The sequence below is a fragment of the Balaenoptera ricei genome, chromosome 3 (assembly GCF_028023285.1).
Source record: "Balaenoptera ricei isolate mBalRic1 chromosome 3, mBalRic1.hap2, whole genome shotgun sequence".
Taxonomy (NCBI): domain Eukaryota; kingdom Metazoa; phylum Chordata; class Mammalia; order Artiodactyla; family Balaenopteridae; genus Balaenoptera; species Balaenoptera ricei.
The window spans coordinates 26806902-26833957 of record NC_082641.1 but is presented as its reverse complement, the minus strand read 5'-3'; the positions used below and the strand labels follow the sequence as shown (position 1 = coordinate 26833957).

General features: G+C 37.2%; 1 protein-coding gene across 1 annotated transcript; it reads right to left on the bottom strand.

The window, feature by feature from the left end:
* Nucleotides 1-1075: 1075 nt before the first annotated feature.
* LOC132363316 (Golgi phosphoprotein 3-like) lies at nucleotides 1076-27056 on the bottom strand. The gene is given in 3 exon segments (XM_059919065.1): nucleotides 1076-1622; nucleotides 7933-7974; nucleotides 26999-27056. Coding segments are annotated over 3 exon segments (522 nt in total). The 3' UTR covers nucleotides 1076-1200.

Sequence of the window (27056 nt, the reverse complement as noted above, 5' to 3'; positions counted from 1 at the left end):
CAGGGTGAGAGAGTGTCATGGGCATATATACACTACCAAATGTAAAATAGCTAGCTAGTGGGAAGCAGCCGCATAGCACAGCGAGATCAGCTCGGTGCTTTGTGACCGCCTGGGGGGGTGGGATGGGGAGGGTGGGAGGGAGGGAGATGCGGGAGGGAGGAGATATGGGAACGTGTGTATATGTGTAGCTGATTCACTTTGTTATAAAGCAGAAACTAACACACCACTGTGAAGCAGTTATACTCCAATAAAGATGTTTAAAAAAAAAAAAAAAGATACATGCACCCCAATGTTCATAGCAGCACTATTTACAATAGCCACGACATGGAAGCAGCCTAAATGTCCATCGACAGATGAATGGATAAAGAGGATGTGGCACAAATATACAATGGAATACTACTCAGCCATAAAAAAAGAATGAAATAATGCCATTTGCAGCAACATGGATGGACCTAGAAATTATCATACGAAGTAAAGTAAGCCAGACAAAGACAAATATCATATTGCTTATATGTGGAATCTAAAAAAAATGATACAAATGAAGTTATTTACAAATCAGAAATAGACCCACAGACATAGAAAACATGGTTACCAAAGGGGAAAGGGGAGGGGGATAAATTCGGAGGTTGGTATTAACATATACACACTTTTATATATAAAATAGAAAACAAACAAAGACCTACTGTATAGCACAGGGAACTATACTCAATATTTTGTAATAACCTATAAGGGAAAAGAATCTGAAAAAGAATAGATAGATAGATATATATACGTATAACTGAATCACTATGCTGTACACCTGAACCTCATACCACATTGTAAATCAAACTATGCTTCAATAAAAAACAAAAATCGACAAAAAAAAAAAAAAAAGGAAAGAAAGAAACTGGAGGTGGTCTGAAAGTAAACGTAACAAAAATCCAAAGCCTATTACAGTGAGAATGGCAACTCTCTTGAACTCAAGAAGGAATGAAATGCCAATAGGCAGCAAAACTTTTTTTTCTAAACCTAAACAGAAAGGTCTCTCATACCAGCAGCTTCCTGCACGTACACACCCACAACAGGAAAAGCCACCCACCATTTCATAAAACAAAAGCCAATTATAGTGTGGGAAGTACAAACTGCAGAAAACCAGAAGTCCCTGGAAGAAAAACGACTGGCTCCCGCGAGAGAAAGGGGGACGCTCGGTTCTGCGCAAGGTCACTTGGTGAAGGCGGCCACCACTGCCCACAGCACCTCGCTGGTGCTGGCCTTCAGACACTCCACCTCAGGGTCTAAGTCCAGGAGCTGCCGCACCCACTTGGTGGCTAAGTCGTACTGCTCGTCCAGGAGGGGCGCAAACACGTTCTCCAGGACATCCGAGGCGTGGGCCAGGTAGATGAGGGCCAGCAGGCGCTTGTCCATGCGGTGAGGGTCGTTCACCCATTTGTCGAGAACAGCCTCCTGCACCTTCTTGATGAGGCGCTGCTTAATGTTGTTGTTGGTGAGGGGATGTGTCGTCATGTCAAAAAGAAGGAAGTTCTGTTTCTCGGTTAATATGCCCTTTTCTACCAGGTTTTAAGTTAATCATTCCTGCACGTTTCTTAATTGATAATGCAGTTTTAATGAATTCCATGTCTCACCTAAACAAAAGCATTTAAAAGCTAGAGAAGAATTTCAGCTATTATTTTCTTTGTACTCTTAATAGGAATAGCAAAATGTGTTCATTGCAGCTGGTTTGCTTCTGGAGAAGTGGAATACAATAAGTGTTCTAGGACGGTCTGTGTTCCCAGAACGTAAACTTCTTGTGGGACAGGAATCATATTTTATTAATCTCTGTAGCCCGGCACCAGGTATATTTCCTGGAACATAGTACTTGCTCAATAAGTATTTGGAAAAGAGAATGAATAAAGTATTCCAATACACGAATTAGAACAGATTGCTAATGGTTTTGGTGTGAGGTAGATATGAGTCAAATTGTAAAATGATAATTCCTGGTAACATTTCTATCAGCATAAAGTTGTCAATAAATAGCCAAAGTATAAATTAGAGGATCATTTATTTTTATTTTTTAAATAAATTTTTAAAAGGAATAATTTCAGATTTATAGAAAAGTTGCAAATATAGTAAAGCGTTTCCACATGCCCCACTGCTGTTTCCCCATTAATGCAGCACATTTGTCACAATTAATGAACATCGATACATTAATATTAACTAAAGTCCATACACTATTCAGATTTCCTTGGTTTTTGCCTGATGTTCTTGTTTTGTTCCAGGATGCCACCCAGGTTATTATATTACCTTTATTTGTCATATTTTCTTAGGCTCCTCCTGGTGGTGACAGTTCTCCAGTCTTCCCTTGCTTTTGATGACCTTGACAGTTTTGAGAAGTAGTGGTCGTGTACTTTGTAGATTGTCCCTTTATTGGGATTTATCTGATGTTTTTCTCACGATGAGACTGAGGTTATAGGTTTGGGGGAGTGAGGCCACAAAGGGTGCATACTATCAGCATGATTTATCACTGTTGATGTTGACCTTGATCACCAGGCTGTGGGAGGGTTTGTCAGGTATCTCCAATATAAAGCTATTCCTCCCTCACCCCGTTCTGTTCTGTACTCTTGGACGGAAGTCACTATGTGCAGCTCACATTTAAAGAGTGGTGGGTTATTCAGTACTTCCTTGAGAATGAGGTATTTACATAAATTATTTGGAACTGGAAGTTGTATTTTTCATTAAAGAATTAAATTGAGATTCTCAATAAAGATGGCTGGTTGAATAAATATTCTCTTTCTGATGAAAATGCTATGAAAATAAGAGTAAAAGGATTTTTATAGAAGCACAAACCCATAATAATAACAGGAAAGAACACAATAGCAGTAAAATTTCAGATACTGCAAAGTAGATGAAAAAGTGGTAGGTGGATTAGTGGATCCAAGAAAGCTAATCCAAAACTGGCAGTGGGCAGAGCAGGGTGGTATCCTACTTTACATGGCAGAAGCCCAGAGGCTCAGAAATTGGCACCAGATAGCTGTGGGAATGGTGGTGGGGGGGAGAAGATAATGGTAGGGCTAAGAATAGAAAGACTGTTTGAAAGTCTATTTAAAAAGCATCTCCAGATCTCCTTCTCTACTCTGTGCAGTAGAAGATAATAAAACAGAGGGTCTCTGGACTCAGGGACACCAGGCACAGCTAAAGGAGGCAGGGATCTCCCACTGAAAACAGGGGGATTAAGTAAGAGTTTATGTCCTAGAATTTGGGACATTTCAGCCTTTTCCCTCTTCTCGACTCCCGGAATACTGGAAGCTAGGATTATACCTTCCAGCCAAGACATTGGAAGAGTCTTTTCTGGAAAATACCACCAGCCCAAGAGAAAAGGATGAAAAACACTGATATGAAGATTTCCTCGAAGAATTACAAAGAAGCCCCCACTTCACCACCACCCACCACGCACACATACAGCTTCCAAGTAACTTATTTGGCCTCTTTTTCCAAATATGAGCAGACTGCTAGAGAATGTCATACATTTGTGAAAAATTCTCTAATGTGAAACACAGAGTACAAAATAAAATATTAAAATAACAAAAAGATGTTTCTACTTCCTCCAAAGTGGAAACTACACAAATGTCTAGTCAACTGGTGAATGTCAAAACAAAATGTGGTACATCAGCACAAGGGAATACTCTGCAACAATAAAGAGGAATGAACTCCTGATGCATGCTGCAACAAGGATGGCCTTCAAAAACAGCACGTGAAGTGAAAAAGCAGACACAGAAGAACGTATACTGTATATTCTATTTATACGAAATGCCTAGAAAACGCAAATGGGTAGAGACAGAAAGCAGATTATTGGCTGATTGGGACTAGGGTTAGGAATGGAGATGAATTGCAAACGGGCACCAGAGACCTTTCTGGGGTGATGGAAATGTTCTAAAACTGGACTGCAGTGATGGTTGACTGACAATAAATATACTAAACATCAGTGAATTAGACACTCACAATGGGTGAATTTTATGGCATACAAATTACACCTCCAATAAACCTGTTTTTTAAAAAAAGGAACTCAGAGGACACTGAAACTATGGAGGGAGAAGAAAAATGTGGGAAAAAAAGGCATTACTGTTCTCAGAGAAATAAGAGAGAATATTGTATCCATAAAACAGGAACAAAATGGTAGTTTTAAAAAGAAGAACATTCAGAGAACAACAACAACAAAAATACTAGGAAAATAAATATTGGATGGCAGAAATGGAAAACCCAGTAGAAAAGTAGAGGATATAGTTAGGGAATCCAAAACTTAGGGCAAAATGGCAAATAATTGGACAATAAGAGAGAAAACTTAAGAAATTAGTTGGTCAATCCAGGGGGCCCAACAACTAAATAATAGGAGCTCCAGAAAGGGTGAACAGAAGAGAATGATAAAGAAAAGTGTTGGACTTTCCTGGTGGCGCAGTGGTTAAGAATCCGCCTGCCAATGCAAGGGACACGGGTTCGAGCCCTGGTCCAAGAAGATCCCACATGCCGTGGAGCAACTAAGCCCCGCACCACAACTACTGAGCCTGCGCTCTAGAGCCCTCGAGCCACAACTACTGAAGCCCGTGCACCCTAGAGCCCGTATGCCACAACTACTGAGTCCACGTGCCACAACTACTGAAGCCTGTGTGCCTAGAGCCTGTGTTCTGCAACAAGAGAAGCCACCGCAATGAGAAGCCCGCGCACCGCAACGAAGAGTAGCCCCTGCTCGCCGCAACTAGAGTAAGCCCACGCGCACAACGAAGACCCAACGCAGCCAAAAAAAAAAGTAAGCCATCAATTTAAAAAGAAAGAAAAGGAAAGTGTTAATAAAATAACATAAGAGAATTTTCCAGGGCTGAAGAACATGAGCCTTTTTTCAAAAAAAGGCCAGTTGGATATCCAGCCCAATGAATAAAAGACAAATAAATAAAGAAAAATAAAGAAAAAATTTAAAAAACCCATTAAGCAATAAAAAAAAAAAAAAACCCCAAAAGACTCATTATCATAAAATTTCAAACACTAGCACACTAGTGATAAACAGAAGGCTCTAAAAGTTCGGGTGGTGGGTGGAGGTTAGGGGGAGACAGGTAATGAGCAGAAGAGTGTAAGAATGGCATCAAACTTCTTGAATGGGAGGTAGAAGATAATGAAGCTGCACCTTCACATTTCCAAAGGAAATGTTTACTCTCCATCAAGTGAGAGGGTAGAAAAGAGACAATTTAGACCTCTAGACATATCCCTTCCAAGCACCTTTCTTAGGAAGCTATTTGGGAATGTGCACACACACATACCACACTCACACGAAAGGGCTCCCTTTAGAAGGAGGATATTGGGATATTGGGATACATGCGGTTGAGGAAACAGAGGATCTAATAGAGGCAAAAAGAATCCCCAGGGTAATGGCCAGTGGAAGTTCCAATACAACAGAGGAGAAAAGGCCCACAGTGGAAGCATCTAGATTGTAACCAGAAGGTGGAGGCACTAGGACTGTCTTGGACTGAAGCAGGCTGGGGGTCCGGGATGTAGTTCTTCAGTTATTTAACATGTTATGTATAAAATGTAATGAGAGACATTTTACATAGCTGTTGAGGATATGGGAATATTTAGTCAGATATTCAAAGGAAATTAAGAAAATGTCTTCAAATAAGGCAATTATTAACTCCAAAAAACACAAGTTATGTAAGAAAGGATATATAATCATGCTACTTGATGCAATAACATAATATGTACTACACATACATTGTCAAAATTAAGAAAACACTGAACATAGATTTAACAGATATTTAAGATATAATTTTATTGAGAAGATGGTGGAAAGGAAAGAGTGGTATACCTGAGCTAAAATCCTTGTTATCTATAATTGGAAATCAACAGGTAAGTCTATTCTGATGAGTCAAGAGATACCAGTATATATTATGCATATTATTTAGAAATAAGAAAGTAAAATCAGAGAAAATATCTAAAAAAGTTGAAATTGATTACTTGGCAGATGATGGGAGTAGAAAGGTAAAGAAAAGAGACTGCTGTTTTATAAAAGTTACTTTTAGCAATATTTGATCTTTTATACTATTCAAACAGCACTTTGATAAAAATAAAAGTTGATTGAAAATAACACGTCATGGGCTTCCCTGGTGGCGCAGTGGTTGGGAGTCTGCCTGCCAATGCAGGGGACACGGGTTCGAGCCCTGGTCTGGGAAGATCCCGCGTGCCGCGGAGCAGCTGAGCCCGTGTGCCACAACTACTGAGCCTGCGCGTCTGGAGCCTGTGCTCCGCAACACAAGAGGCCGCGATGGTGAGAGGCCCGCGCATCGCGATGAAGAGTGGCCCCCGCTCGCCGCAGCTGGAGAAAGCCCTCGCACAGAAACGAAGACCCAACACAGCCAATAAATAAATAAATAAATAAATAAATAAATAAATAAATAAATAATTAAATAATTAAAGTGAAATTCTTAAAAAAAAAAAAACACGTCATTTACTGAATGCAAAAAAAATGTATAAAGTTATACAATAACAAGAAACAGGAAACTTCAAATTATGGTATTAATACTCAATTTAATATACATAAAATTTTATTTAATCATATGAATTATACCCAAAAGACACAATTTGGAAAAGCCATTTTGCAATTTATGATTTGCTTTATAAAACTGGAGTTTTAAAATTATGATAATTAATTCATGAAAAGTTGAGGATTTGATTCTTGCTTTCTGAAGTTTATTAATATTTAAAGCCTGAGTCTGTTTTTGAAGTATAAAGAGCTTTATCAAATTAAAGAGTGGCAAATCATTCCTCTTTGAAGAAAAACATTACAATTTGCATTCAAATTCCTTATCTTTTTAAAAGAGGAAAGACAGCATTTATTTTAGGCCTCATTATATTTACTATCCTGAGTCTGTAAATGGAAATTATACCCAAATGATGAATGTAATCCTGATTACTTCTTTCTTCTGGGTTAAACATATGTTCACACACCCATACTTAAATATTAAGAAATCAGCAACAGTTATTTTACCCATCTGCAGTCTGAGCCCAATGATGGGACAGCCTTCCCGCCCCCCTTCCTTCCAGAAGCATTTACTTCGTTCCTAGTATTGGCTGGGTGTTGAGGATACAAAAAAGAATAAAATATGATCTTCTTCTACAGAGAAATTACAAGCTAGTGCCACTTTATACAACTAACCGTAAAGCAACATGGAAAGGGTGAGAGGAACAAAGTTCTACAAGAATAGAGAGGAATCAGAATTTACAGGGTGTCTGGAGACAGAGTATCTGGAAGACACTCTCCAAAGAGTACACTTTCTCTCTTTGACTTGGAGAGTTGGACAAGCCAAGGGAGAGGCCTAATGCCCTGGGACAGAGGGATCAGCAAGCGCAAAGCATCCAAGGCCACACAGGTACAGTGAAATGCAGACTACCTGGAAACCCCACTTCCCAAGGTGGTCCACCTGTGGTCCCTGGTTACCCTGACTACACACTGCCCCCAAAGTCACCCACACACACCGGGAGGAGGAGAGACACACTGGGGTGTTTCATTAGAACCGGACATTCCTGGGTGGAGGGCAGGTGGGGGAGGGAGGGTGCTGTAGAGAACAAGCCATGCCTGTTTCATTTCTAGCACAAAGAAGAATGCATTGTAAGTTCATTCGAACAAATGACTGCTCTATGAATAGTGCTAAATTTAAAATTCGTGGACAAAAGGATTTTCCTCAGGTTCCAGATGACTCAGGTTAATGTGAGAAAAGACTTGACAAACAATTTATACATGCAAATTGGACGTGAGATGTTCTTTCGTTTAACAATTATTTATTGGGCATCTGCTATGGGCTGCCGTCAGTGTTCAAGGCACCAAGAACAAAAATGTCCTCACACTTGTGACACATATTCTAGTGACTTCTATTCATTTATAGTTCATCTTTCTGAATTAAAAAAAAAAATCATTGCCAGAAATCAACTTAAAAATCCATGAACAACAACAAGCATTAACTGTATAGCACAGGGAACTATATTCAATATCTTGTAAAAACCTATAATGGAAAAGAATCGGAAAAAGAATATAGATATACATATGACTGAGTCATTTTGCTGTTCACCTGAAACTAATACAATATTGTAAATCGACTACATGTCAATTAAAAAAAATTCATGAAGGCCAATTTAAGGGACTTGCCATCAATACTGAAGAAGACTTAGATACAAATGTGACAAAATGATTTAAAAACCTGTATTAGAAGAAAATTGTATCATTGCCCTTTATACCATAAAACTGAAAGGACTTCTATGAAAAATATGGTAGTCTAGTGCCACCTTGTGATCAAATTACTCAATTACAATGTGATTTAATAGTAAAGATTCTGTACTGTATTCATTTCCTATTTTTCCTATTGCAGCTGTAACAAATTGCCACAAACTTAATGCCTTTAAAACAACACAGATTCATTATTTTATAATCCTGTAGGTCATAAGGGTGTAACGGAGCGCAATGGGCTAACATCAAGGTATCAGCAGGGCTGTGTACCTTCAAGATCCTAGAGAAGAACCTGTTTTCATACATTTTCCACCTCCTAGAGGCTGCCTGAATTCCTTAGCTGGTGGCTCCCTACTATGCTTGGAGCCAGCAATGGCTAGTTGAGTCTTCTCGTGGTGAATCACTCTGACACTGCCTCTCCTCTTTCACTTATAAGAACCCTTGTTATTAACCCTTGTTATTACATAGGCCCCACCTGAATAATCTAGGATAATCCCCCCATCTCAAAATCAGTTAATTAGCAAACAATTCCACCTGCTACCTTATTTCTCCCTTACTATGTAACAGAACATATTCACAGGTTTTGGGGATTACAATACACACATCTTTGGGAAGGGGGCATTATTCCGCCTACCACAGAGTCTGTTGATTTCTTTTTCTGGGGGCAAATATGCTACTTCTTATGCTTCAATCAAATGATAAAGATATTAAATTAAACTGGGGGGTTCTTGGACTTTATTTGGAACTTGGAATTGATGAAAAACAACAAAAAAATCTTTTACCAATGTCTATGACACAAACCAAGCATTTAGAAACCACCCCCACCCAGTGAATATTTACCTTACTAATTAGCTTTACTAATCTTAGCTAGAAAGACCCAAATTAAATATAAAAATATTGTTAAATTCTCCCATAAGGTTAACAACTGATTTCTCAGCAGAAACTCTACAAGCCAGAAGGGAGTGGCATGATATAATTTAAAGTGATGAAAGGGAAGAACCTACAACCAAGATTACTCTACCCAACAAGGATCTCATTCAGATTCCACGGAGAAATCAAAAGCTTTACAGACAAGCAAAAGCTAAGAGAATTCAGCACCACCAAACCAGCTCTACAACAAATGCTAAAGGAACTTCTCTAAGTGGGAAACACATGAGAAGAAAAGGACCTACAAAAACAAACCCAAAACAATTAAGAGAATGGTAATAGGAACATAAATATTGATGATTACCTTAAATGTGAAGGGATTAAATGCTCCAACCAAAAGACGCAGTCTTGCTGAATGGATACAAAAACAAGACCCGTATATATGCTGTCTACAAGAGACCCACTTCGGACCTAGGGAAACGTACAGACTGAAAGTGAGGGGATGGAAAAAGAAATTCCATGGAAATGGAAATCAAAAGAAAGCTGGAGTAGCAACACTCATATCAGATAAAATAGACTTTAAAGAATGTTACAATTTGGACAGTACATAATGATCAAGGGATCAATCCAAGGAGAAGATTTAACAATTATAAATATATATGCACCCAACATAGGAGCACCTCAATACATAAGGCATATGTTAACAGCTATAAAAGAAGAAATCGACACTAACACAATAATAGTGGGAGACTTTCACACCTCACTTACACCAGTAGACAGATCATCCAGACAGAAAATTAATAAAGAAACACAAGCTTTAAATGACACAATAGACCAGATAGATTTAATTGATATTTATAGGACATTCCATCCGAAAACAGCAGATTACACTTTCTTCTCAAGTGCACATGGAACATTCTCCAGGATACATCACATCTTGGGTCACAAATCAAGCCTTGGTAAACTTAAGAAAATTGAAATCATATCAAGCATCTTTTCCGACCACAACGCTATGAGATTAGAAATAAATTACAGGTAAAAAAATGTAAAAACACAAACACATGGAGGCTAAACAATACATTACTAAATAACCAAGAGATAGATCACTGAAGAAATCAAAGAGAAAATCAAAAAATACCTAGAGACAAATGACAATGAAAACACGAAGATCCAAAACCTATGGGATGCAGCAAAAGCAGTTCTAAGAGGGAAATTTATAGCAATACAACCCTACCTCAAGAAACAAGAAAAATCTCAAATAAACAATCTAACCTTTCACCTAAAGGAACTAGAGAAAGAAGAACAAACAAACCCAAAGTTAGCAGAAGGAAAGAAATCATAAAGATCAGAGCAGAAATAAATGAAAGAGAAACAAAGAAAACAATAGCAAAGATCAATAAAACTAAAAGCAGGTATTTGAGAAGATAAACAAAACTGATAAACCTTTAGGCAGACTCACCAAGAAAAAGAGGGAGAGGACTCAAATCAACAAAATTAGAAACGAAAAAGGAGATGTTACAACAGACGCCGCAGAAATAAAAATCATCATAAGAGACTACTACAAGCAACTCTATGCCAATAAAATGGACAACCTGGAAGAAATGGAAAAATCATTAGAAAGGTATAACCTTCTAAGACGGAAACAGGAAGAAATAGAAAATATGAACAGACCAATCACAAGTAATGAAATTGAAACTGTGATTAAAAATCTTCCAACAAACAAAAGTCCAGGAACAGATGGCTTCACAGGTGAATTCTATCAAACATTTAGAGAAGAACTAACACCCATCCTTCTCAAACTCTTCCAAAAGATTGAAGAGGAAGGAACACTCCTAAACTCCTTCTACAAGGCCACCATCACCCTGATACCAACACCAAAGATACTACAAAAAAAGAAAATTATAGACCAATATCACTGATGAATATAGATGCAAAAATCCTCAACAAAATACTAGCAAACAGAATCCAACAACACATTAAAAGGATGATACAACATGATCAAGTGGTATTTATCCCAGGGATGCAAGGATTCTCCAATATACACAAATCAATCAATGTGATATACCATATTAACAAATTGAAGAATAAAAACCATATGATTATCTCAATAGATGCAGAAAAGCCTTTTGACAAAATTCAATACCTATTTATGATAAAAACTCTCCAGAAAGTGGGCATAGAGGGAATCTATCGCCTCATAATAAAGGCCATATATGACAAACCCACAGCAAACATCATTCTCAATGGTGAAAAACTGAAAGCATTTCCTCTGAGATCAGGAACAAGACAAGCAAGTCCACTCTCACCACTATTAGTTAACAGAGTTCTGGAAGTCCTAGCCATGGCAATCAGAGAAGAAAAAGAAATAAAAGGAATCCAAATTGGAAAAGAAGAAGTAAAACTGTCACTGTTTGCAGATGACATGATACTATACACAGAGAATCCTAAAGATGCCACCAGAAAACTACTAGAGCTAATCAATGAATTTGGTAAAGCTGCAGGATACAAAATTAATGCACAGAAATCTCTTGCATTCCTATACACTAACAATGAAAGATCAGAAAGAGAAATTAAGGAAACAATCCCATTCACCATTGCAACAAAAAGAATAAAATACCTAGGAATAAACCTACCTAAGGAGGTAAAAGACCTGTACTCAGGAAACTATAAGACACTGATGAAAGAAATCAAAGATGACACAAACAGATGGCGAGATATACCATGTTCTTGGATTGGAAGAATCAATATTGTGAAAATGACTATACTACACAAAGCAATCTACAGATTCAATGCAATCCCTATCAAATTACCAATGGCATTTTTTACAGAACTAGAACAAAAAATCTTAAAATTTATATGGAGACACAAAAGACCCCAAATAGCTAAAGCAATCTTGAAGGAAAAAAACGGAGCTGGAGGAATCAGACTCCCTGACTTCAGACTATAGTACAAACTTACAGTAATCAAGATAATATGGTAATATGGTACTGGCACAAAAACAGAAATATAGATCAATGGAACACGATAGAAAGCCCAGAGATAAACCCACACACCTATGGTCAACTAATCTATGACAAAGGAGGCAAGGATATACAATGGAGAAAAGACAGTCTCTTCAATAAGTGGTGCTGGGAAAACTGGACAGCTACATGTAAAAGAATGAAATTAGAATACTCTCTAACACCATACACAAAAATAAACTCAAAATGGATCAGAGAACTAAATGTAAGACTGGACACTATAAAACTCTTAGAGGAAAACATACGAAGAACACTCTTTGACATAAATCACAGCAAGATCTTTTTTGACCCACCTCCCAGAGTAATGGAAATGAAAACAAAAATAAACAAATGGGACCTAATGAAACTTTAAAGCTTTTGCACAGAAAAGGAAACTATAAACAAGACTAAAAGACAACCCTCAGAATGGGAGAAAATATTTGCAAACGAATCAATGGACAAAGGATTAATCTCCAAAATACATAAACAGCTCAGGCAGCTCAATATCAAAACAACAAACAACCCAATCAAAAAATGGGCAGAAGACCTAAATAGACATTTCTCCAAAGAAGACATACAGATGGCCAAGAGGCACATGAAAAGCTGCTCAACATCACTAATCATTAGAGAAATGCAAATCAAAACTACAATGAGGTATCACCTGACACAAGTTAGAATGAGCACCATCAGAAAATCTACAAACAACAAATGCTGGAGGGGGTGTGGAGAAAAGGGAACCCTCTTGCACTGTTGGTGGGAATGTAAATTGATAACAGACACTATGGAGAACAGTATGGAGGTTCCTTAAAAAACTAAAAACAGAATTACCATATGACCCAGCAATCTCACTACTGGGCATATACCCTGAGAAAACCATAATTCAAAGACACATGCACCCCAATGTTCATTGCAGCACTATTTACAATAGCCAGGTCATGGAAGCAACCTAAATGTCCATTGACAGATGAATGGATAAAGAAGATGTGGTGCATATATACAATGGAATATTACTCAGCCATAAAAAGGAATGAAATTGGGTCATTTGTAGAGATGTGGATGAACCTAGAGATTGTCATACAGAGTGAAGTAAGTCAGAAAGAGAACAATAAATATCATATATTAACGCATATATGTGGAATCTAGAAAAATGGTACAGATGAACCTATTTCCAAGGCAGAAATAGAGACACAGACATAGAGAACAAACATATGGACAGCAAGGGGGAAAGGGGGATGAGGGCTGGGATGAATTGTGAGACTGGGATTGACATATATACACTAATATGTATAAAATAGATAACTAATAAGAACCTGCTGTGTAAAAAATTAAATTAAATTAAATTAAAAAAAAAGAATGAACTATGAACATTTTCTCACACCATATACAAAAATAAACTCAAAATGGAAGAAAAACCTATTAAATTAACCTTAAATTATTTCAAATTGACAAAGGCAGGTGTAAGTCCAAATATTGCTTGATAATACACAAAGTATAAAAGTAGAGGGTCTTTGTTTACAGGGCAATAGGTTTTGTTCGAAAACTGTTCAGAATTAAGCTCATAAAAACTCAAAAATAGAAATCTCTGGGGACTTATCTGGCAGTCCAGTGGTTAAGACTCCACGCTTCTGTTGCAGGGGGCACTGGTTCAATCCCTGGTCAGGGAACTAAGATCCTGCATAGCTGCAGGGTGCGGCCAAAAAAAAAAAAAAAACTCTGAAGGGATTAAAGGAGGGGAGAAAAGAGAAAGAGAACAGGTAGATTGTGGTTCTTTACATGTACCTACCTCTCCATTACTGTAGCAGGTGAGTACCCCACTTTTTATAGGTCATTCTCCAGCAAGGGCAAGAGAGACTGCTCTGCACCCACCAGGTTTCAATGGGCCGCTCCCGGAGTGGCTTTCAGAGTCACTGCATGATCCAGAGTTGGAGGATGATGTAGGTAGGGTATGCTAATCAAACATCGAAGGAAAATCAACAAGATACAATGCTTGGGTTTTCAGCAGGGCTCTGCCAGCCTTCTCTGGAATGTCATGTATAGTGCTCTGAGGGAAGGGTACATCAATATTATCCAGGTGGGCTGAGGAAAAAAAAAAACATAATAATTGCAGACTTATTTTTTTGTTATAAAATTGTTAGCCCACTATTAGTCGGACTGAGTAGTAGTAATGCAAATCTTTCTAGGGCCAGGGTATTGCTTTTTGTCCAGCTTGAGGAACACTTCATCAAAATATTAAAGTGCCTCAAACAGAATCTCCTTACAAAGTATTTTCATGGATAGCAGTCATTAAATTGCAGCTCAAGCCTTGGCAGTAACGTGTTATAGTTTTCACTGTAGAGGTCTTGCATGTCTTTTGTTAAATTTGTTCCTAAGTATTTTGTGGATTTTAATGCTTGTTTAAATGCTAATGATTTTATTTCTTCCTTTGTAATATGTATGACTTTTATATCTTTTTCTTACCTTTTTACATTGGCTAAGGTCTCCAGTATAATATTGAAAAATGTGGTGAGAGTGAACATCTTAGCTTTGTTTATAATCTTGAGAGAAGAATATTCAATATTTCACCTTTAGGTATGATATTATCTTTAGGTTCTTCCTAGATGCTTTTAAATTTAACAAAAAGTTCCCTTTCATGTCCTAGTTTGCAAAGAGGTTTTTGTTTTAAAATCATGATGGCTATTGAATTTTATGAGGCATTTTTCCATTCATTGGTATGGTTATATGGTTTTTCTCCTTTATTCTGTTACAGTGGCAAATAACACCAACTGATTTTCAAATGTTAAGGCAACCTCTATTCCTAGAATACACCTACTTAATCATGATGTAGTATTGCTGCTTTTGACTTGCTAATATTTTGTGAAAGATTTTTGCAACTTAAGAGATGTTGGTCTCCAATTTTCTTGTAGTGCTTCTGTCAAGTTTTTGGCAGTATTATCTTGGCTTCATAAAATGAGCTGGGAACACTTTCTATTTTCTAAAGGAGTTTGTGTAAGATTAGTATAATTTCTTCCTTAAATGTTTGATAGAATTCCCAAAGAAAACCATCTGGACCTGCAGTTTTCTTTGCAGGAAGGCTTTCCATCATCAATTCAACTTTAAAAATAGAGTTATGAAAATTTTCTATTTCTTTTTGTATCAGTTTGGTAAGTTGTGTTTTTCAAAGAACTCTTTCTTTTCATCTATTTGTCAAGTTTATAGGCATAAAGTTATTCACTACATTCCTTTATTTGCCTTTTAATGTATGTAGGGTCTGTGGTGATATCCCCTCCTTCATTTTTAATGTTGGTAATGTGTACTTTCCCTCCTTTTTTTCTTGATCAGTCTGCAGCATTCCCAAAAGTATGTCATGTCAGTGTTCTTTTTTCCCCAGGACAAGCAAAAAGGATGACCTTCTTTCAATACGAAGAGGTAGTATCCTCTTCTCTTTTCTTCTATTTCCCATCATACAACACACACACACACACACACACACACACACACACACATGCACACGAGCATATACACTTACAGATAAGGCAGACTATATCTAGGAGATCCCTCATTTTCCTAATGATAAGTTTCTCAAAATGCTCTTTGGACAACTAGAATATACAAACTTCAGGGGATATAGACAAAATTTTTAAATGTCTACTTATAATTGTTAATTACTATGATTATACATCTGTATTTCACATCATATGTTTTATTGAGTTTTTTGGAATGTAATTTAATTTTTTTAATTGAGTATATTTGACATACAATATTATATGTTTCATGTATAGTATTGAGCTTTTGTGTTAAAATATATGTATCATATAAAACTGAAAATTTAAATGTGTCATTTATTATATGTGAATTATACCTCAATAAAACTGTTAAAGAAAAAAATATATGTGTATCATAAAATTTACCTTTTTAAGTGTACAATTCAGTGGCATTAAGTGCTTTCACAATGTTGTGCAACCAATACCACTATCCATTTCCAGAACTTTATCATCCCAAGCAGAAAATCTGTGCCCATTAAACAACAACTCCCCATAGCCCCTTCCTTCCAGGCCCTGGTAACCTTTATTCTACTTACTGTCTCTATGAATTTGCCTGTTCTAGGTACCTCATAGAAGTAGAATCATACAATACTTGTCCTTTTGTGTTTGGCTTATTTCACTTAGCAAAATGTTTTCAAGGTTCATCCATGTTGTATGTAGCATGTATCAGAATTCCATTCCTTTTTATGGTTGAATAATATCCCATTGTATATATATACCACAACTTGTTTATCCATTCACCTGTAGATGAACTTTTGGGTTGTTTCCACCTTTTGACTAATGTGAATAATGCTGTTATGAATATTGGTGTACAAGTGCCTGTTTGAATCCCTGCTTTCAGTTTTTTTGTGGTATATACATTGGAATGGAATTGCTGGGTCATACGGTAATTCAATGTTTAACTTTCTGAGGAACTGCTAAACTATTTTCCACAGCGGCTAAACCATTTTACTTTCCTACAGCAATATATGAAGATTCCAATTTCTCCAAAGCATTGCCAACACTTGTTATTTTCCTTTTTTGTTTGTTTTTGTTGTTTGTTTTAGAATCATAGCCATCCTAATGGGCATAGAGTGGTATCTCATTGTGGTTTGGATTTGCATTTCCCTAATGACTAATGATGTTAAACATCTTTTCATGTGCTTATTGTCTAGTTGTATATCTTCTCTGGAGAAATGCCTATTCAAGATCTTTTCCCATTTTTGAATTGAGGTTTTTTTAACCCATTGCCTCATAGGAATTATTTATATATTCTGGATTAACATCCTTTATCAGATAGATGATTTGCAAATATTTTCTCCTACTCTATAAACTGTCTTTTTACTTTCTTGATAATGTCCTTTAATGCACAAATGTCTTTGATGAAGTCCAATTTTTCTGTTTTTTCTTTATTGCCTATGTTTTTGGTGTCATATCCAAGAAATTATTGCCAAATCCAATGTCATAAAGACTTTCCCCTATGTTTTCATTTTAAAGTTCTTTACTTTTAGCTCTTAACCTTAAGCCTTTGATCTGTTTTGAGTTAGTTTTTGTATATGGTATAAGGTAAAGATCCAACTTCATTCTTTTGCATGTGCATATCCAGTTTTCTCATTACCTTTTGTTATAAAGACTGTCTTTCCCCATTTAATGGTCTTGGCACTCCTACTGAAAATCAATTGACCAGATATGCTTGGGTTTATTTGGGGGCTCTCTATTCTATTCTTTTGGTCTATATGTCTATCCTCATGCCACTATCACACTGTTTTGATTACTATAGGTAAGTAATAAGTTTTGAAATCAGGAAGTGTTAGTCTTACAAATTTGTTATTTTTCAAGATTGTTTTGGCTATTGCAGGCTTATATTGACTTTTAAATACTGATTTCCCCCCTCATATTTCATGATTCCATTTTAATCAAATATGTCACATGCAACTTCAATATAGTCTATTTTGGTAAAATTCTTTAAGGTCCATTAATTAAGCTCATATGAGATTGGAAAGTAGGGAAATGATGTCAGTATGCCATGGAAACTATATTGGTTCATCTGCACAATTTCCCAGCATGTAATATTTTGTGCCATCAAGTAGAGCAGGGAGATGCAAGCACATTGGCAGGGTTGAATATAGCAAATACAAAGAAATAGAGTATTGAGAACAATGCCCTTTCTCTCTATGTTCTCTTTTTCTTTTGAAATAATTTTCCACTTAGAGGAAAGTTGCAGAAATAGTACAAATAGCTTACATATGCCTTTCTCCCAGCTTCCGTAATTTTCACAATTCCATAACCATTATACAATTACCAAAACCAGAAAAATAGCATTGGTGAATACTATTAACCAAACACAGATCTTATTTAAATTTCACTCATTTTCCCCTTAATGTCCTTTTTCTGCTTCAGGATCCAACCCATGATCCACATTGCATTTAGTTATTGGCTCCTTGGTTTCCTGCAATCTGTGATGGTTTCTCAGTCTTTCTTTGTCTTTCATGACCTTGATAGTTTGTAGAATGTCTTTCAACTTGGGTTCGTCTGATGTTTTCTCATGATTAGCTTGAGGTGTTGCATTTTTAGCAAGATTAACCCAGAAGTGATATTGTGTCCATCTCAGTGCATAATGATTTCAATGTGATTTGTTGCTGGTGATTTATTAACCTTGATCACTTGGCTAAGGAGGTGTCTGCAGAGATTCTCCACAGTAAAGTTACCAGTTTTCCCTATGTAATTGACAAATATCTTAGAGAAATACTCTGAGACTATGAAATATCTTATTTCTTCTCAAACACTCACAACTGATTTTAGCATCCATCAAACTGACCAGACCTGCAACACTTATTATGGTGGTGTCTGCCTGGTGGTAATTTTTTTTTTTTCTTTAAATTTATTTATTGATTTATGGTTGTGTTGGGTCTTCGTTTCTGTGTGAGGGCCCTCTCTAGTTGTGGCAAGCGGGGGCCACTCTTCATCGCGGTGCACGGGCCTCTCACCATCGCGGCCTCTCTTGCTGTGGAGCACAAGCTCCAGACACGCAGGCTCAGCAGTTGTGGCTCACGGGCCCAGTTGCTCCACGGCATGTGGGATCTTCCCAGACCAGGGCTCGAACCCGTGTCCCCTGCACTGGCAGGCAGACTCTCAACCACTGCGCCACCAGGGAAGCCTGGTAATTTTTTTATTTCTCTCATTTCTTCTACATTTATTAGTTGGAATTTTTTTGTAAGAAGAGTTATTATTTCCCCTATACCTGTATTTATTCAATTCCTTTTTTAAAAAATTTATTTAATTTATTTATTTTTGGCTGTGTAGGGTCTTCGTTGCTGCATGCGGGCTTTCTCTAGTTGTGCAGAGTGGGGGCTACTCTTGGTTGTGGTGCGTGGGCGTCTCACTGCGGTGGCTTCTCTTGTTGCGGAGCACGGGCTCTAGGCACGTGGGCTCAGTAGTTGTGGCTCACGGGCTCTAGAGCACAGGCTCAGTAGTTGTGGCACATGGGCTTGGTTGCTCCATGGTATGTGGGATCTTCCCGGACCAGGGCTTGAACCCGTGTCCCCTGCATTGGCAGGCGGATTCTCAACCACTGTGCCACCAGGGAAGCCCTTCAATCCTTTTTTATGTTGGTATGGATTCATGGAAATTTGTTTTATTCTGAGCTCAAATTCAATACTATTATTTTTAATTTTGTTAAGCTCAAACTGTTCCAGCTTTGTCCACTGGGAACTTCTTCACACCGGTTCCTGTGTCTTTTTGACATGTTCCCATCTTTTTTCAAGTACCTCAACTACCTCCTTATTTTCCGGTACAACAGGTCATTCCATACTCATCTTGTATTTTCCAAAGGAGGTCTTGTTCCTTTCATTGAGGAACGGTGTTTAGAATTCAAGATCTAGGTTCTAGGTGTGCTTATTGCAGTAAGAGTACCACTGCTTCTTGGTCATCTTAGCACATGGAGCTAGGAGATGTAAGTACATGTACTAACCCTCCCCCCCCACACACATCTAAATGTGTGTGTGTGTGTGTGTGTGTGTGTGTGTGTGTATTAGATATGTACTAAAAATAATGATTTCTATACTGATACCTCTGATTCCAACTCAACACCAGGGTTCCTTCTAGCCATGTCCCCCTTTCCTTATTTGTAACATACCTCTGAGAATTATTAATAGAATCATGGCCCTGATATACAGTGTATTCACTTATTTGTTGAGTACTAGTATACACACAAAGTAGTTACTGAATGGTTAATCCACACCCCTATGAGAAACAAATTTACTAGCTAGATTATAGTCATTATAAACAGTGCTTTTTATCTTTAGGCTTTCAGTATCCAGTTAATATACTGTTTTCCATTGTTAGTTTGGTTAGTTGTTTTTCTTTCCCATCTCCTTCAGTATGGTTATGTTAGTCATTTGTAATATATTTAACTTGCTAATTTGTTACTATTCATACTCCATTTTGGGTTCTTCTCCCATCCTGGTTGATTTTAATAATTTTTTTTTTGGTTATGTGAGACATTAGTAAGGTTTTCAGAGTCGAAGCTACACACATAGTACTCAGCAAAGTGTCACTCCCTCCTCACCCCATCACCCCCTTCTAATTTTCCCATCCTTTCACCTCTTTGTTACCCATACCATATAGGCAGCCCACCTCTTCAGTTTCTGGTTTATCTTTCCTGTACACAGCATCCCTGATTTAAGATTTTTCGACTTATGATTTCTTGGCTTTACAGTGGTGTGAAGCTATACCCATTTGTACTTAGAATTTTTAATTTTGATCTTTTCCAGGCTAGTGACATGCGGTAGATACTCTCTTGTGATGCTGTGCAGGGGCAGCAAGCTGTAGCTCCATCAGCCACGTGACTATGAGCGTAAACAAACAATACACTTACAACCATTCTGTACTCAGACAACCATGCTGTCTTTCACTTTTAGTACAGTATTCAATACTCCATGAGATATTCAATACTTTATTATAAAATTGGCTTTTGTGTTAGATGGTTTTGCCCAACTGTAGGCTAATGTTAGTGTTCTCCACACGTTTAAGGTAGGCTAGGCTAAACTATGATATTCAGTAGGTTAGGTGTATTAAATGTATTTTCAACTTTAAGATAGGTTTATCGGGATGTAACTGCATTGTAAGTCAGGGATATATCTTTTGCACAAATAAGATACATATGTATTTTCTTTTTTTTTTAATAGATCTTTATTGGAGTATAATTGCTTCACAATACTGTTAGTTTCTGTTGTACACCAAAGTGAATCAGCCATATGCACACATATGTCCCCATATCCCCTCCCTCATGAGCCTCCCTCCCATCCTCCCTATCCCACCCCTCTAGGTCATCTCCTTCTTGCTATGTGAAGAGTAACATGCCATAGATACTCTTTAGATACTCTTTTGTACTTTGCTTCTTCTCCACCCCCCTCCATATCGCCCCCCTTCTTCCTTTTGGCTCAGTGTGGTTACATGTTTTGTCTTAGATGGGCATAGTACTTAGTTTTCACCATCTTTATGCATTTTGATTTTCTTGCTATATCCCAGATGCCCCAACCATTTTTTATACCTCCTTTCATCAAGCTACTTTCAGCTTTTTTTTTTCTTAAAAGGCAAGATTCTAATCTTACTGTCGTAGTTCTTTATTAAGAGTTTAATTTATCTCTTGTTACTATGCCAGTATTTCTCACTGGATTATGCTTTAAAAAAATTCTCCAACCACAGTGCTATGAAACTAGAAATCAACTATAAGAAAAAAATAAACTGCAAAAAACACAAACACATGAAGGTTAAACAATCTGCTACTAAACAACCAATGGATCATTGAAGAAATCAAAGTGGAAATCAAAAAATACCTAGAGACAAATGAAAATGAAAACACAATGATCCAAAACCTATGGGACACAGCAAAAGCAGTTCTAAGAGGGAAGTTTACACTGATACAAGCTTACCTCAGGAAACAAGAAAAATTGCAAATAAAAAATCTAAACTTACACCTAAAGCAACTAGAGAAAGAAGAACAAACAAAACCCAAAGTGAGTAGAAGGAAAGAAACCATAAAGATCAGAGGCTAAATAAATGAAATAGAGACTAAAAAACAATAGAAAGGATCAATGAAACTAAAATCTGGTTCTTTGAAAAGATAAACTAAATTGATAAACCTTTAGCCAGATTCATCAAGAAAAAAAGGGAGGGGCTTCCTTGGTGGTCCAGTGGTAAAGAACCCGCTTTACAATGCAGGGGACACGGGTTCAATCCCTGGTCAGGGAACGAAGATCCCACATGCCACGGGGCAACTAAGCCCATGTGCCACAACTGCTGAGCTCTCACGCCTCAACAAGAGAGCCTGCATGCCACAAACTACAGAGCCCACGTGCTCTGGAACCCACGCCCCACAACTACAGAGCCTAGGCGCCCTGGAGCCCATGTGCCACAACTAGAGAAGAGAAAACTCACACACCACAACTAGAGAGATCCCGCATGCCTCAACAAAGATCCTGCGTGCTGCAACTAAGACCCGATGCAGCCAAAAATAAATAAAATAAATAAATCTTTAAAAAAAAAGAAAAAAGGGAGATAACCCAAATCAATAAAATCAGAAATGAAAAGAGAGAAGTTACCAATGAGAGCACAGAAATATAATATAAAGGATCGTAAGAGACTACTACAAGCAACTATACACCAATAAAATAGGCAAGCTAGAAGAAATGGACAAATTCTTAGAAAGGAACAATCACCTAAAACTGAACCTGGAAGAAGTAGAAAATATGAGCTGACCAATTACCAGTATTGAAAATAAGTCAGTAATTTAAAAGCTCCCAACAAACAAAAGTCCAGGACCAGAAGGCTTCACAAGTCAATTCTACCAAACGTTTAGAGAAGAGTTAACATCCATCCTTCCAAAACTACTCCAAAAGATGGCAGAGGAAGGAACACTTCCAAACTCATTCTATGAGGCCACCATCACCCTGATACAAAAACCAGGCAAAGATATCACAAAAAAAGAAAATTACAGGCCAATATCACTGATGAACATAGATGCAAAAATCCTCAACAAAATACTAGCAAACCAACTCTAACAATACATTAAAAGGATCATAAACAATAATCAAGTGGGATTTATCCCAGGGATGCAAGGATTTTTCAATATCTACAAATCAATCAATGTGATATATCACATAACAAATTGAAGAATAAAAACCATATGATCATCTCAATAGATGCAGAAAAAAGCTACAGTGATTAAGAATCCGCCTGCCAATGCAGGCGACACGGGTTCAATCCCTGGGCTGGGAAGATCCCACGTGCTGCAGAGCAACTAAGCCCATGTGCCACAACTACTGAGCCTGTGCTCTAGAGCCTGCAAGCCATAACTATTGAGCCCGCATGCCACAGCTACTGAAGCCCACAGGCCCTAGAGTCTGTGCGCCACAACTACTGAGCTCATGCTCCATGACTACTGAAGCCTGCACACTCTAGGGCCCATGTGTAGCAACTACTGAGCCTGCATGCTGCAACTACTAAAGCCCACATGCCTAGAGCCTGTGCTCCACAAGAGAAGCCACCACAATGAGAAGCCCATGCACTGTAACGAAGAGTAGCCCCCGCTCGTCACAACTAGAGAAAGCATGCACGCAGCAATGAAGACCCAACGCAGCCAAAAATAATAATAATAAATAAAATAAATAAAAACCGCTTTAAAAAAAATTCAACAACCATTTATGATAAAAACTCTCCAGAAAGTGTGCATAGAGGGAACCTACTTCAACATAATAAAGGCCATCCACAGCTAATATCACACTCAATGGTGAAAAACTGAAAGCATTCCCTCTAAGATCAGGAACAAGACAAGGATGCCCATTCTCGCCACTTTTATTCAGCATAGTTTTGGAAGTCCTAGCCATGGCAATCAGAAAAGAAAAGGAAATAAAAGGAATACAAATTGGAAAGGAAGAAGTAAAACTGTCACTGTTTGCAGATGACATGATACTATACATAGAGAATCCTAAAGATGCCACCAGAAAACTACTAGAGCTAATCAATGAATTTGGTAAAGTTGCAGGATACAAAATTAATGCACAGAAATCTCTTGCATTCCTATACACTAATGATGAAAAATCTGAAAGAGAAATTAAGGGAACACTCCCATTTACCATTGCAACAAAAAGAAAAAAATACCTAGGAATAAACCTACCTAGGGAGACAAAAGACCTGTATGAAGAAAACTATAAGACACTGATGAAAGAAATCAAAGATGAGACAAACAGATGGAGAGATATACCATGTTCTTGGATTGGAAGAATCAATATTGTGAAAATGACTATACTACTCAAGGCAATCTACAGACTCAATGCAATCCCTATCAAATTACCAGTGGCATTTTTTACAGAAGTAGAACAAAAAATCTTTAAATTTGTATGGAGACACAAAAGACCCCGAATAGCCAAAGCAGTCTTGAGGGAAAAAAACGGAGCTGGAGGAATCAGATTCCCTGACTTCAGACTATACTACAAAGCTATAGGAATCAAGACAATATGGTACTGGCACAAAAACCATAAATATAGATCAATGGAACAGGATAGAAAGCCCAGAGATAAACCCATGCACTTATGGTCAACTAATCTAAGACAAAGGAGGCAAGGATATACAATGGAGAAAAGACAGTCTCTTCAATAAGTGGTGCTGGGAAAACTGGACAAGCTACATGTAAAAGAATGAAATTAGAACACTCTCTCACACCATACACAAAAATCAACTCAAAATGTATTAGAGAACTAAATGTAAGACCTGACACTATAAAACTCTTAGAGGAAAACACAGGAAGAACACTCTTTGACATAAATCACAGCAAGATCTTTTTTGACCCACCTCCCAGAGTAATGGAAATAAAAACAAAAATAAATAAATGGGACCTAATGAAACTTTAAAGCTTTTGCAAAGCAAAGGAAACTACAAACAAGAGAAAAAACAACCCTCAGAATGGGAGAAAATATTTGCAAATGAATCAATGGACAAAGGATTAATCTCCAAAATATATAAACAGCTCATGCAGCTCAATATTAAAAAAAAACAACAAACAACCCAATCCAAAAATGTGCAGAAGACTAAATAGACATTTCTCCAAAGAAGATGGCCAACAAGCACATGAAAAGCTGCTCGACATCACTAATTATTAGAGAAATGCAAATCAAAACTACAATGAGGTATCACCTCACACCAATTAGAATTAGCATCATCAAAAAATCTACAAACAATAAATGCTGGAGAGGGTGTGGAGAAAAGGGAACCCTCTTGCACTGTTGGTGGGAATGTAAATTGATACAGCCACTATGGAGAACAGTATGGAGGTTCCTTAAAAAACTAAAAATAGAATTACCATATGACCCAGCAATCCCACTACTGGGCATATACCCAGAGAAAACCATAATTCAAAAAGACACATGCACCCCAATATTCATTGCAGCACTATTTACAATAGCCAGGTCATGGAAGCAACCTAAATGCCCATTGACAGAAGAATGGATAAAGAAGATGTAGTACATATATACAATGGAATATTACTCAGCCATAAAAAGGAATGAAATTGGGTCATTTGTAGAGATGTGGATGGATATAGAGACTGTCATACAGAGTGAAGTAAGTCAGAAATATCATACATTAACGCATATATATGGAACCTAGAAAAAAGGTACAGATGAACTGGTTTGCAGGGCAGAAATAGAGACACAGATAAGTATGAAATGGATAGCTAATAAGAACCTGCTGTATAAAAAAATAAATAAAATAAAATTCAAAAAAAAATTAATGTATAATCATGCACTTGTACCTGTACAAGTGTTTAGTGTTGTTTTGTGGTGTTTTATATTTTTCATAAGTGGGATGCTATTGAATTCAATATTCTAAACCTTGCTTTTTATTCTTTTCATGTCAGTAGATATTGATTTACATCATTCTTTTAAATTACTACATAATATTTCACAGTAGGGATTTACCATGGCTTATTAGCCATTTATGAATATATCGATGGGTATTTAGGTTGTTGTCCTTTTTTCTTTTCTTTGCAACTATGAACTAGGGGTAAGAATATCTTTGTGCATGCCACTTAAAATACATGTTTGATGCATACAGGATAGATATTGAGAAGTGGAATTGCTGGGTCATTGAGAATGAATAATTACCATTTTCAAAGTTACTGCCACGTTGCTTTTCAGAGAGCCTTAAATAATTTTTTTCTGTCAGTTGAGTGGGAGAATACCATTTCCTCACATTCTTGATTGGTAGTATCAACATTTTTTATTTTTGCCAATTACATGGTGAAAAGTTACATCTTATTTTAATTTACATGTCTGGAATGACTAGGGAGAATGACATTGATTTTTATATTTACTGATCATTTGATTTCCCCCACTCCATAATTGTCTAAGCTACGCATACACTTGTAGCCTTACTTATGAATTCTTAAATTAGCTTGTTAATCTATATACTAAATGTTATTAGGATATTTGGGGGATTACATTGTCTTTATGGAACAATTTGGAGAGAATTGGCATCATAATATATTGAGACCATTAATAGTCTCCATTTATTTAGGTATTTTTCTATGTCCTATAGTTTACTTTTTCCCCTGTAAAGATCTTATATATTTATTGTTATGTTTATTCTTAGGTGTTTTATACTTAGGTTTCTGTTGCAAATTCCCTTCCATTACATTTTCTAACTATCTATTGCTGGTGAACAGGAAAACCACCAGTTTGTGAATGATTACCTGCTATCCAGTCACTTTGCTGTACTCTGTTATTATTTGTCAGTTTTCATCACACTTGTTTTCACAATCTACCATTTGGTAGACTAATACTACCCTGGAGCCGCCACCTCTTATCCCAAGTCCCTAGAAATAACAGAAAAGTTATAAGAAGAATACAATCCATAGCAAGTAGAAATCTCCATCTGGAGATAGTTTGTACATATACAAACACACTTTTTCTTTTCCCACTTATACAGTACAGTAGTATACTGAATAAACAGTTAATCATTTTCTGCTGCCTCTTGATAAGAGTGTTCAATGTCAATACACAGAGAGGATCCTCTTCTATTTAAGGGTGCCACGATATGGATGTACAATAATTCACCCAGTGCCCCGTGGAGGAAACCGGTGCCCAATCCTCTATGATTACAATGAAAATACTTGTATGAAAGGCTTTGCATCAATATCTTCGGATCAATTCCTAGCAGTGAAATTCCTAAACCTGGATCAAAAAGTATATACACCTTCAATATATATATTATATATATATATTTTTTGGTCATGCCATGTAGCTTGAGGGACCTTAATTCCCCAACCAGGGACTGAACCCACACCCTAGGCACTGAAAACGTGAAGTCCTAACCACTGGACCCCCAGGGAATTCCCACACCTTCAATATTGACAGCTACCGTCCAGTTGCCCTTCATAGAGGCTGTATCAATACACAT